The sequence below is a fragment of the Branchiostoma belcheri genome, unplaced genomic scaffold (genome assembly GCF_001625305.1).
Source record: "Branchiostoma belcheri isolate BF01 breed outbred unplaced genomic scaffold, Haploidv18h27 scaffold10, whole genome shotgun sequence".
NCBI lineage: Eukaryota > Metazoa > Chordata > Leptocardii > Amphioxiformes > Branchiostomatidae > Branchiostoma > Branchiostoma belcheri.
In genome coordinates this window covers 1,328,929-1,343,249 of record NW_017802380.1, presented here as the reverse complement: position 1 = coordinate 1,343,249, position 14,321 = coordinate 1,328,929, and the positions used below count along the sequence as shown (strand labels likewise).

General features: G+C 42.3%; 1 protein-coding gene across 10 annotated transcripts in view; it reads left to right on the top strand.

The window, feature by feature from the left end:
* LOC109471967 (GATA-binding factor 2-like) overlaps positions 1–2,882 on the top strand; it is a 38,281-nt gene extending 35,399 nt beyond the window's left edge. For all 10 annotated transcript variants that reach the window (XM_019771533.1, XM_019771539.1, XM_019771548.1 and 7 more), the window contains one exon: positions 750–2,882. In XM_019771533.1, coding sequence (XP_019627092.1) covers positions 750–1,088 — 339 coding nt within the window. In that variant the 3' untranslated portion in view covers positions 1,089–2,882. The remainder of the gene's footprint in view (positions 1–749) is intronic.
* The last annotated feature ends 11,439 nt before the right edge of the window (positions 2,883–14,321 follow it).

Below are 14,321 nucleotides of genomic sequence, written 5' to 3'. Positions count from 1 at the left end.
AGACTTGGCTGCTGTTATTGTAATGAAGAAACAGAAGTTGAACTAAAAGCATTAGGAAGTCTGCAACAGACTCGTTTGACTCAGCTGAAAAAATGTCTCAAGGGGTTGACTGATTTACCAGCATTTCCCTCTGTGGCTAGCTAACCTGTGGCAAATTGTTCATTAGACTAACTTTGCCAATATTTCTACTTTTCCCAGCCACTATGCAAAAATGCAATCTGGTGGACCCTAGCCTGGGATTAGCCTTTAGCACACTCAAGCAGCCGTTTCGCTACCAATTCTCTATTGGTTACAGGGTTATATGATATACCAATGTATTCATATCATATATATGTATGGTGGGATGATTAGCCCAGCATATGGTCCCCTCTTTGGCTAATTTCTCCATTTCCTTCAACCACAAAAGGATCTGGGTGTAGACAAGAATTGTGTATGCTAAGGGTTGGACGAGTTTTGAAAAATCCACTTGCCCAATGCAAAATATAAATGACACATTTCTATGCATTTTTACTGCAAGGAATTTTTTTTAGTAAAAAAAGGCACTTTATATTGTTCTATGCTTGACCAGTATTTCCCAAAGTAAGGAGATTAAAAAGGGAATATACACTTGCCCAAACAGTGCTTTTCACTTGCCCTGGGCAAGTGGGCAAGTGGAGTTGTCCAACCCTAATGCATCTCTCAGTGTTCATGTATGTTGAGAGGATTACCTGGCCCCCCTCTAATAACAGCATCTCTGTGTCTCCCCACAGGTGAACAGACCCCTGACCATGAAGAAGGATGGGATCCAGACGCGCAACAGGAAAGTCTCCAACAAGTCCAAGAAGAAGGGGAAGCAGGACGAGCTCAGCCTCATGAAGTCGGACGACAAGCTCACCGCCTTCACCTCCATGCCGGTAAACTCCCCGCCCTTCTCCGACTGCGGCGCCAGCCTGAGCGCCACCATGCCTCACATGAGCTACGTCCCCTCCAACTACACCAACCATCACATGATGTCCCACCCTGCCTCCCACATGCACCCCAGCTCCGGCCTGTCCCTGGGCCACCACCCCCTCCACACGTCCTCCAGTATAGTGGGCGCACTGGCGTAAGGAGCTACCGCTCCCCTACATATACCTCATATCCCTGCAGTGAAAAACTCTAAACTTTACCAAATGAGGGTCGTGCTGCCGCATGCATCTGAGTTTCGCAGCCCGCCTCGGGGGCGAACTGTGGAACTCAGACGGGCTGCGGCACGATTTGAGAAACCAAAAATCCACTTGCACGTCCCCCCTTCGTGATGTTGGACTCGATGATGATATATTTCCCCTTTACCATGTTGCATTATGATGAAAGCGGCTGAATTATATTGCCATGCAGTGTAAAGCCAACCGAACCAATGATGACCCTTGAAGAGAGAGAGTCAGGACAGAAAGTTTTGTAGTGTTAGTAGTTCCGAATGTTGTTGGCTCATGCGTGAAATACACCCACCTTTTACCAACCGATGCCTCCAGCTTTTCTTGAGCTCTCAGGCAGCTTCTTCATGTAAACTCTCATTCCATTTCTGTGGAGAAACAAAAGAGTGATTTCAGGAATATTTCTTGTTGTAGTAGAGGCACCATCATGTGGTGCCGAACACGGCATAGTTTCTGCAAGCATGATAGCAAAATCTGAATCCAGATATTTGGTACAGAAAACTTACATGTAGATCCCACAGTGATAAAATTTGGTTTGGTTGGGCATGAGATTTTAGGTGTACCATCCACTGATGGGCCCACATTTCCACCGTGTACCATTCCATGTTATTCCATGACATTCCCGGGATAGCCATATTTGTAACTGGACCGAAGCGTCCTGTATATGTATGAAAAGTTCCCCCATTTATTCTGCACGTATAGTGGTTGCTGTACATGACGACTTATTGTTGCTGTGAGCATGATGATGATGATGTCTTGTAATGTCTTGACGATTTCAAAGTGCAGAAACTGTAGATATTAGTACCTAGGATACCTTGTACAGACAGAGAGGGGCTTCTTATTAACAAGCCCAGATGTCAGAGTAGGCCACTGAAGTATAATATTGATGTCTGGGTTGAATTGTGTTACAGAATCTCGAAGCATGCCTAGTTAGATTGTTGTCTCTCCGTGAGGAGAGTTTTCTTGTGTTGTGAAAAAAAGATATCTTTGTAATCATTGTATAGAACACTTACATTGTTATTTATGCTGTATTTAGAGAAAAGGGTTAGGTAACGAACGTGTGTCGTAGAAACTAAGGTCACAGAAAAATTGTTAAGAGTAATAGTTATTCCCTCACGAAGGTATATTTTTGTATTTTCCTTTTTGATTCATCATTCTATTGCTAAGTTGCTGTATGCAGTGTTTGGTGCATTCCTGTTTGAATCTTTAAAAAACGAAATATCAGAAATTATACAGGAGTCAGTGAAAAGAGTATAGCAAAGTGAGAAACATTTTCTCGAGAAAGAGAACCCAGGGAAGTTGTTGGTAAAGACAACCGTGTGTTACTTCTGCAAGACAGTATTCTGTCTTGTCTTCTTCAATGTAAATAGTAGTGTCTAAACGCAGCACGATTGTAGCCATGAAGTCGTACTTTATTTAGTTCACCTTTGTTTTGGTTTTGTTCACTTGTTCTTCCAACATGCTGTGCAATATATCCAGTATTTTGACTATCACAGAAAAAAAAACAAGCAGGAGTTGAAGTCAGGTTTTTTTAAAAGGTGTACTTAACCTGCACCAGAGTTCATAGCCATATGTATTGTATCCCCTACCTTGTCCCAATGATACCAACTAAATTATTTAAATGTCTTGTATGTACAATGCCTATTTGTACATGTATGGAAGAAATTGTGACTCAATAAAGGCTGCTGGTTAAGCTGTATACAGACAGAACATCTCCGTCTTGTTTTTTTGCCAGAGGTCAAGTAAGGTCAGGTCGTGTTTCTAAAGGTTTGTTTGAGCATGGGTCAGTATGACGCATGTAGGTGGTTGAGCGGGGTGACATGTAGTGGAAGGCTGGTAATTAAGCATAGTGATTAATGACAATTATTACAAAAAAGACTCTTAAAGTTGTGTTGACCTTTAAAGGGTTGGTCTGTCACTGTGGCACCGCCAAAACTGAAATATCAGGTCTCTATTATGTACTTTTACAGTTGGAATATTACTAGTCTGTGGTAAGTTTGAAATAATGGGAACAATATCTGAGTGAGTGCTAGTACAGTCGTGGAAGAACTGAGCATACTCAGTGATTCATAAACAAAAGCAACCTCAATTTACTGCCGATGCGTCACGGGGTGTCAGCCCACTTCAGATATTTACTTGACTTGTTGGGACCCCGGTATTCTTGACTTGTCTGACATGACTATTATGGCGGTGTCACTGCTGTCAGCTTCACAATGGCCCCAACCCTGACATGGAGACAGGCGGCAAGGCTTGCCCAGGGGGCTTTTCCGACACAGCGACTCAAGCGACACTGCCGGATTATCAAAAACTACGCCGCATAAATCAACCTGGGAGACGCTCCAACTATTAACATTTTTTAATCTCTACCCAAACTGCTATCTGAAGTTGTGCTCTTTCTTGGAAACGTAGGAGGCAGTGGTAGGACACACAGGTTGCCGCGAAGGCACAACCAGAGCCCGTAATTACAACCCATGTTACTGTAATGAAAGGCTACATGGCTTCACCACCGTTTAAACCATCAACTCTTCAGCCACCGCGGTGGAAGTAATCGGCAGTGACTGAGGAGGTGGAGTTAGCGTAAGTAGCGCCAATGGCCCACACAGCGGGGCACAGATCCTCCGGACAAAAACGTCTTGACAGTAGGGGTTGGCCCGTGGTCTTCTGCTTGAACAAGCTTGCCAGTTTTGTTCATTGTCTCCCCTACCCCGGAAATTGGGCACCGTTCCCTGCCTGCAGGGCCCCCAGACTAATGTAATTGGCTCTGACTACCTGTGCAGAATGTGAGAAGCATGTGCTGAGGTATGCAGGTAGCTCGCGATGCCCTGCCCATTGTTTTGGGTATCAACACCATGATGGGTTTGGACAACGGTGGATCGAGAGGATCAGGTAGCATTCACATGTAAAACACCCCTGTCTGTGCATACAAAAAAACCAAACACTTAGGGCGGCTTCTGTGTTAAGTACACAGCTACAGAGCCCTCCACGAGAGCCGGCCACAAGCATTGTACTCCGACCAAAGTCTTTTGCCCCACCAGTTAGCCCTCTCAAAGGGATTTAGCAAAGGTAGACCACCTAACGTAAACTGCTACTAGAGTGTCCTCTAGATGGTTTACAAGACATACATAATACCAATAAACTTTATTGCACAAGTACAATGCATACAATCTACTGCTACGGTATATAACAAACATATTATGAGACTAAACTTTACAAGAGATAGTCTCTTTACAGATTGTGATGGAAATTTGCTTTTACAATAATACATAATTATACACATTTAACTTTAAAAGTTAACCGCCTTGTGAGATAGTATACATTGGGTAAACAGAAAAGTAAATTAATTTCTGTTTACTAAATGCATTATGTTATGTTTTATTTGTTGTATCCTATGTTGGATTCCGAGGATGAATAGTGTCCACTTCATGTAAAACACTAATAATGGACATCTGACAACACAAAAATCTGTCATGGTAAAACATCCCACATACCAAGCTCAAACTTCAAACTTTCATTCAACAGTCTCTACAACAGACAAGCTGCAAGTCAACCCAAACCACATAGGTAAGGATCCATCTGAAAGTTCATGTCACATGTACATAAATACAAATGCCATGTACATATAGCTAAACTAATTGGTTTTCTTCTATTGGACAAGGGTTCAACTCTAGCTTGAAAGAGATGGTTCCAGTGCAGTGAGTTCTCTTCAACATAAATGTACACTGCAGATGCATCAGTTCAATCAAGTAGAACTTTGCATATCTGGCAATGACTTTGGCCTGCTGAAAAAACAAAGCTGCGAGTGGCAGTTTCATAATCATTTACTACCCTTATTTTCATTCCATATAACCATTGTTTGACAACGCCTGCCCATGTTTTTATTTTCATTGCAATCTTACTCCCTATTCTGTTTTTTTCTGACAGCCCATATTATTAGTTGTGGGGCAGGATTATTTTCAATGAAGATTCCTAATTACCAGCGGAACCAATAGAATGTCTTGTTTGCTTTTCATATAAGGTTTTTTCATATGGCTAACTTGTGAAACATTACTCTAGGATAAAAATTTTATGTAATGCAGGTACATGTATTGACAAACTTTTATTAATGTCTTTTTAACCTTAGTTTAAATGTCAGGTGTTGGTAGAATTAGAAGTCATTCTGAAACAGGTATGAGTTGACTAGTTGAAAATTTTGGTTAGCCCAATTTTTTTGTGTTGGAAATTACAGTGCAAACTTGTTTCAGAGGATCAGAGTGTCTGTTTAACTTAGTAGTCAATGCAGTATCATTGGGGACTGTCCTATGTTTTCCAACACCTCCATGTTCTAACAGGCCTATATGTTCTGACATAATGTAGGGTTAGGGTTAGATTTGTCAGAACATATAGAAGAGAAACTGTATCATCATATCATTTACTTCATCTTCTTTCTGCTGTAACAACTTGGAATTAGCTTCTGTGTCCTTGAAGGGTGTCCTGACTTCTACCACCAGTTTTCCACTGACTTTCGCAAATGACTTCTGCACCACCAGCTCCACATTATTTGGCTGCAGTTCAAAAATGCAGGTCCAGTAGACTGTTACTTGTTTTAATAATGTTGATTCTTTCTGCTTCGCTCGTTCCTTCCTCACAGTAGTATATATGTGAACAATCACAGAAACAAGTCCAACATCTATCACTGCTTTCATGCCAATATTACAGCAGAAAAGCCTAATATTTACTAACTCCTACCTCCACATCTGTCACTGGAAAAAGGCACAGACATTTATATATGAAGTTTCGGTGTGTGGTATTACTGAAAGAGACGTCCCGCAGCCAATGAGCTTACGTACTAAGCCAACTCATCAAGCCTAGAAAGGCACCCAAGCTCCAAGATTAGGGCCCCGCCGTCGCCCAGACCCCGCGCTCCATAGCAGCGGGGCTGGCGGGAGTTTCTAGGCCGCATATGCTGATGAAGAAGAAGGGGATCAGGATGTATCATTACGCCATTACCAGGGATTACTCGCCAACCAGGACGGAGCCAGGCAGAAGGGGAGCCCGTCTGTGCGGGACGGGATCACCACAAACGCCGGAGCCTTGTGGCTTCCCCGTAATTGGGTGGGTTTGGTCCACTTATTGCGCAGATGATGAGGGTCTTTTTTCTGTTAACAGCAACAACCTCGCGATTTGGGAACTGGATACGGCATTTCAGGAAGGGGAGAGAAAACACAAGCATAGAAATAGACATAGATGCTTTATTGACTCAATACAAAAAGTACAGTGACTCTCATATAGTACAAATTGAAGAAAAATAGTGCTACAAAATGATGGTGAGGGTCTTTTTTCTGTTAACAGCAACAACCTCGCGATTTGGGTACTGGATACAGCGTCTCAGGAAGGGTGGAGAAAACTATAAGCATAGAAATAGATGCTTCATTGACTACTCTTGTATATGGTACAAATTGAAAAAAAGATAATACAAAATGATGATGAGGGTCTTTTTTCTGTTAACAGCAACAACCTCGCGATTTGGGTACTGGATACGGCATCTCAGGAAGGGTGGAGAACAACCATAAGCATAGAAATAGATGCTTTATTGACTCAATGTCAATTGTATTTAGTACAAATTGAAAAAAAAATAGTAATACAAAATGATGGTGAGGGTCTTTTTTTCTGTTAACAGCAACAACCTCGCGATTTGGGTACTGGATACAGCGTCTCAGGAAGGGTGGAGAAAACCAAAGAAATAGACATAGATGCTTTATTGACTCAATACAAAAAGTACAGTGACTCTTGTTTAGTACAAATTCAAAAAAATAGTAATACAAAATGATGATGAAGGTCTTTTTTCTGTTAACAGCAACAACCTCGCGATTTGGGTACTGGATACGGCATCTCAGGAAGGGTGGAGAGAACCATAAGCATAGAAATAGACGCTTTATTGACTTAATACAAAAAGTACAGTGACATTGATATAATCCGCTACAAGCTGCCAAAATAGAAAAAGGAAATATCGAATGATTCATAAAATTGTACTTGCTAAAACAATACATATGATGTGTGGTGATTACTAAACAGTAGGTGTACATATGTGATGTGCAGCTACTGATCTTCTATTTTCTAACCTAAAATGGGATTTTTAACCTAAAAACCATTCATAGTATAAAAAATGACTGGATACTACCTAGTAGGACAATCAGTCACCATGGAATGCAATTGGTTATACAATTGTATAGCATTTCAGGAAGGTCAGAAAGCAGGAAGCTCTGTATGAGCATATACGATGCACTCAGGAGGAGATATTTTCACAGCGACAGATATTTTTTACTCCGAAAACCATTAAATGCTTAGCCACTACGGTTAACAAAAATATACCCATCTGTTGGTGTGTATCTTTACTCTTGATATCGGCAGAGCATTTGAGCCACAGGCTCTGCAGTAATTAGGTGGGCTTGGTTTCATTCCCAGAAGCACCGATGAAGTCAGCCTCCTTGTACCAGACTTCTCCTTTAGACTGGCCACAGGCCAATTCACAGAGGAAGTGACATGAACCTTTTCAAAAGGAGAAGCACTGCTGGTCGGTCTTATTACAAGACAGACTGTTATGACAGCAAGCATTTATCCAGAACACATAAAAACATGCACAAGGAAATCCAGAAAATGAGATCCTGCCCAAAACTTTTAATCCTTTGAAACTCGAAAATCGTGTAGTCTCTGAGTTCATGGCCATCTTGAAAGACCAAAACAAATTTTCTGCTTCAAGCAGGAAAAAGATGAGTAGAGTAAAAAGTCCTTCCTGCACTACATGGTGCATAACTAGTGTACCATAAGGCAGTGCCCATCTCTGGTTCAATAGCCCTTAGGCCACACAGCCGTGCAATCACCACAGCAGGAGGCTTATTCAACTGGTAATGGTGTGTGTTTAACCACCATACTCTTTCCCAAATGCTGAGTGGTAGTTGTAAAGCAGTATATGTGCCATTTTTAAAGTCTTTGGTATGATGACTTGGCTGGGGATCGAACTCACGACCTACCAAATGCAAGGTGAGCACTCTACCCACTTGGCCATTGCACCGTGAACCGGGAAAACTGCAGGGTCTACTAAAACGTACATCTGGGGCACAGCTTCTGCCTCACCTTGATGCACTTGATCCCGCTGGACACAGAACCCTTGTCAGCATGATGATGTTAGACTTCTGAGTGCCCCTTGAACCCCTCAGCCCGACTGGCCCTGCTCTAATCATGCCACCAAGGCTTTCCCATCCTACCTCCAGGCACTGTCGCTATAGCAACAAATTCCAAGGGAAGTATCTGTGACAACCAAAGATAATTCCAACATTGTCATTATAGAGACAAATGGGCACTAACTATCTAACCTGAGTCAAAAGGACACCTCCATGTTCCAAAAATGTGGCCCGAGGAACGACACGGAGAAGGGTGGGGGTCAAGGTCATGGCTGTCAAGGTCAGAGAGTGATGCACCATGGGATGAGATTGTAAGAGAGCATGAAAGAGTTGGTTAAGGTTAGGGATTGTGGAGGGGAGGTAACTCTGCACTTTCACGGAGCTTGGTTTCTGTCAGACAAAATCATCTGAGAAAGAAAGATATTCTTTAACTTTAGGAAGAAGTGAAACTCTGACAATATCAGTAAGTAGTGGCCTACACTTAAAACTACTACAGACTACTTAAAATTAGACATACAAATTGATGCAACAATAAGAGATTAAAAAGTATGGAATCTTTGCTCACTTCTCCTTGGTGGCTTTCTTGTGACACGGCAGCACTGAGTTAGCTCAGAGGTACAGCACCATCACTGTCAGATATGGTCTGCAGTTTCATTCCCATTCCCTACATCTTTTCTGCCATCTCACCATGCATTCATCATCTTTGTTATGTTGTTTGCTTCAGTTGGGCCTAAAACAGATACAGCAGGTTGAATATATCCTGCTACACTCTATTCACAGCACAATGTCATGATGTGAATGTCATGGATCAAGAACAAGCACTGTCAAACCTGCCCAAGTGGACACCTCTTAAACCTGGCCACTTGCCATAATTGTTCGTTTCTGTAGCATTAAAGCCACCTGCTCAAGAAGACCACTTTGTCTCTGTCCCCTGGGTGGGCTTCTTAGGCAGGTTGTGTCCAAGAAGGCACACACACCTGACACTTTGCCTGGGTCCCCTGGGTGGCCATCTTGGGCAGGTTTGACTGTACAGTAGTGGGAAGCCACCTGCTCAAGAAGGCCACTTTGCCTTCAGTCCCCTGGGTGGCCTTCTTGGACAGGTTGGACTGAGCAGTAGAGTAGTGGGAAGTGATGACAGTCTAGACTTAGTTCCACTGGTGCGGGGAGTGTGTCCTGTCTGAGACCCATGCAGAAAGAGCACACACACCTGACAGCTAGTGCAGATGGCTTCCTTCAGCATGTAAGAAACCCCCAGCCAAAACTGGGCTAGTTCCAACTTTGTCAATGATACATGTATATAGACAGAGGGTGATCATGACATATGCATTCTCTGATGATAGGAAGTTTAAGAACTCATGGTCAAAAATAAATCTCTTGATATGTGAGAAATAAGTTTACCACTGACAATCTTTTTCAAGCAAGGTTTTCAGACACTACTATCTACTGTATAGAGAGAGATAGCACTTATTGTACATTCATGTCCTATTGTGCTAAGTACAGGCATACAAGTACAGAAGTACTAGTGATGCACATGCAATGTAATGCAATTGACAAGACTTCTAATACTAGACTTCTACTCTAATACAGGTTTGACTTCTTCTCCTCTCTTGGTGGTGTTGGAATTTTGAATAAGGATTTTGGCTATAGCACAATTTCTACTACATTAAAGTGTGATATCTATATAACCTCAGCTAGCCAGGGTGGTGTGCTCTACCCCTGGACCTTGAAGATGTAAGTCTCCTTTCCCTGTCACTGTCAAGGTTCAGCAGTGTCAGACAAGACAGGCCTCCCCCAAGTTAGTGATCTCACTCCTAACATTCGATTAACCCTGTTCTCAACCCTCCTCTGTAGCTCGGTGGATCATGGAGGGCCCACACTTGCCATGGTGGCAATTAATGAGGGGTCTCCTGCTCATTCTGGTCCAGGTCACCCTGAGAGGCATCGTCATTGAATTAGGTAGATAGGGTAAATTGAGGGAAGATTGCTTTGATTTACACATCTCAAGTTGGAGTCACCCCCCCTCCCAAAGGGGCATGGCACTGGTGCAGGGAATGTGATGTAAAAACAGGAATCTGCCACTACCTGGCCTCTTCAGTGGCACTGAGAAGCCTCACGTGTTTCCCATTTCTCTGGACCTCCCCTTCCCCAACCCTCACAATTTGGGTAATGAAATAAGGCAGAGCCCAGCAGGCCATTAAGGCAGGGGCTTGGGTTAAATAAGATGGAAATTCTATAATTATCTCCATTAACAGCAGAGGAAAACTCCACTTATTCGATTATTGCCGGGAAAATTCAATGATTGCCAAGGTTAGTGTTTTCCTCCGAGACCAAATAAACTGCCGGTCTGGGCTGGTTACGAGCTCCTCCACTGAGCCTCTATTGACTTAACTCTGCAAATTTCCCAAAATTTGGATACAACAGTAGACAAGTGAAAGCGGATGGGCATCAAAATCACATTTCTCGTAATTTCATCCCCGAACGGGGCTGAATAGTAATGGGAATGCGGCTGAATTAGCGACCAATGGCATCAGGATCATTTACAAATTGGCTGAGGAGGGGAGATTTGGGGTAATCCGGCCAGGGCCAGGCACTGCGCAACCCTGAGGGGCAATAAAGTCACCAAAACAGTTTACCATTTCCTATTCGGGCAGGTACATGTATGTGACGTCTGCCCCATGCATTACTCATAGCCGGCAAATCGAGTTAGTTTGTATGAATTGCTTTTTATCATCTCACGACTTCCTCTACTGCACACTTTTAATGACTGGAGAAAAGCTGTAAATTCTTTTTCTTTTTCACGACCTTGGCTGAAGGAGAAAGGGCTTGTAGAACTCCAGGGGTCAAAGTTCGATGAACTGCACCCTGGGAATTCGAATGTTGAGGCACGCTTAAAACCTTAGGAAGTGTCAAAAGCCTTGTAGGGATCCGATTATACCTCTAGGAGTAACCGAGAACAACTTTCTTGTTGGTTTAAGACTTAGCAGGCTCCGCGCCGGAAATCAGACGAAAAGCCGAACAAGTTTACGGTAGGATCAGGAACGTTTTGCCGGGGAAAGTCGGAGGAATTTGAGCATGTGGTGGTGATTACAGTCTGAGCTGTTGTTGCCAGTATCACTGTTGAACTTTTGGGCGAGCGGCAGCGTGAGGTATGACACCCCACAGTTACCCACCTCGGGAGCACAGCGAAGGCAGAATGCGAACAATTTTAGTTCTGTTTACCACCAATTCGGAAGATTGTTCCACGCTTCTACATTCAGTATTTTCACCCCTTCCAGACTTTGCAGACACGGCTTGGTGAACTCACCAACGTGCTCAGTTCAAAATGTACAGAAGAGAAACATACCTTTGCGAGGTTCTTGGCCCAGGTTGATGCTAATCCGATCTGACAGTGAACAGAGGGGGGTGGAGGATTGGAGACTCCCCCAGTTAAGACATGCATGAAATTTGGGTCTTTACTGGCTTGAACCCAGAGCAGACTGTCTGAAGTCATGGACTTGACATAAGAGATGTTCTACACTTCAGCACATTTCCTTTTTAGTGGCAATGGTTAAACTGTTTGGAACGATTTACTACTTGGATACTTGGAAACTACTGTACAGTTAGATAACAAGCTGAGGACTGGTGATGGCTATTGATCAAATGTTTAGGAATAAGCTCTGTATTTTATTCAGTTGTACTCAGATACATTGACAAAAGATACCTAAGTGTCTATTCTTTCTCAGACCATTAACCTTCTCATTGCTGCCTCAACTTTACAACCAATACAAATATCGTTCCAACAGGCTACTTTAGCAGAAAGAAGTTAACATCAAAACTTTTAAAATTTTTTTGTTCAGAGCATACTTTTTCTCACAAGTCTACCTCCCTCCCAAGTTAGGCAGCCTCCCTAACTCTACTGCACTGCAATTGTGCTGCCATGAAAATGACTTCAGGACAATCAAGCTGCCTTCCCTCCAATTTCTCAGACACCCTGGCCCTCACAGTGTTCTACAGGATTAGGTGCAGGATTGGATGCTGGAGTAACAAAGATAACAAGCTGATAATGCTAATCTTCCACTGCTTTTAAGGAGAGTGAGTTCCAGCCTCCCCTGAAACAAAGTGCATACTTTGGATTAAGAAGGTATCACTCTCTCCCTACATTAGCGGAGAAATGCGCCCCGAAATTAGTTGCAATTTGGGTCAATTGTTGGGCTCCCCTAGGAAGAATTTGTTCTCTTCCCGAAGAGTTTGTTAACTTGCTAAGCTGTCAGTACCTGGGTGACCTTTGATGCCATCAGTGATAGATGGCTTCTGTAAGGTGGGAACAGTGCCCCGACCAATTACATGCATTCTTCACATTTCCACGAGTTCTTTCTGCGACCTTCCCGAAAAGTACTAATTTCTCGGAGCCTGTGAAAGCTCCTGTTGTTTACTTTCTCATTGGAGGGGTAGTTGAACTTGAAGACCATCCAAAAAGGATCATTGCTGTTGTTGCAACTTAGAGAGTTGATATAAATCCCAACAATCACATCTGAGCTGGTGCCAGCTTTTTGTGTGATGTGGTCAACTATCAAATAACTGTCTTCCAGTATAACATTTTAACAATTTAACAATAACAATTTAATGTTCAACTTTAAAAAAAAACTACTTAATCAATTAATCAAGTCACTTTCCACAAATGTGAGTGCAAATATGTTTACTTCAAATTGAATGAACCCATGGTGTTATACCAATTACCAATGCATGAGGTTATGATCTGCTTTGCAAGAAATGTCATAATGTGCCAATTTGCAACGGCCTATAGTCCTTGCCAGGGGTTACTGCAATATGAACATTTCTACTAGACTAATAAATACTATACCCATGGCTAGGCTGTGTTTCAAATTTCCCCAACCATATAGGGCATATGATGCACACATTTATAAGAAAATACCAATCATGACTTCCAAACAGTCTTTGGTAAAACAAAACCGTGTGTCCTGATACAAAATGTGTCACTTTTGGAAAAAAAGTAGTTCATTAGCTTTATAGAACTGACTTTAGAACATGCATTCTGTCATGGGGTGTTGACCTTGAAACACCAATCTCCTCCTTCAATGTCACAGCTCTGATTTATTCTGCTGAGAGGAAAGTGATTGAAAAACTCAATTTGTCTGTAGATCAAAGCAGAAGGTCCTGACACCTTGTGCCTTAGTTACAAGTGGTCATTTCATTCATCTCAATTTGCCCAGGAAATTGGGAGTTATTCACATCGAAATTTACCCCCGCGCATCAAGAAGGGGTAGTTTTTCTCCTGTTGTCCGGTAAAAAATGGCAGATTTCATTAGGCTTTATCGGGAAAGTGTGCGCCGGCTCCCTAAAGTGTCATATACTGTCACGACCTTAGATGACATCCGTGATAATTCCCGCTCAGATCATCATTAATGTGTGAACATCCACGCAATTAAATAGACACATATCTATCACATCAGACATACATGGGACCAGACAACATTCCTCATACCATTTGTACACGGCTTTATTGTCAGATCAGCTCTGATAAAAACTGACATCTGTCAGAGTTTGAGTGGCATATAAAGCACTGCATTCTCATCACTTGTGCTTGCTTCCTGTGAAACATTACATATACATATATGTGTGTGTGTGTGTATGGAAAATAAGTCTATACAAATACAAGATTTTTCAACTGCTAATAATCTGAGCTGATAAATTTGCTTAGACCTTAAGTGGCATGCAAGCAAAGTACTGCATTCTCATCGTTTGTGCTTGCTTCCTGTGTAACATTATATATGTGTGTATGGAAAATAAGTGTATACAAAAACAAGATTTTTCAACTGTTAATATTGTTATCAGTACAATGTACATAATGAGCTGATAAATTTAGTTAGGCCTTAAGTGGCATGCAAAGTACTGCATTCTTGTCCTTTGTGCTTGTTTTGAGTACATATATGTATCACTGAAAAAAAAACAAGAATCATAAAAAACTATACAAGATTTTACATCAAAACATCAT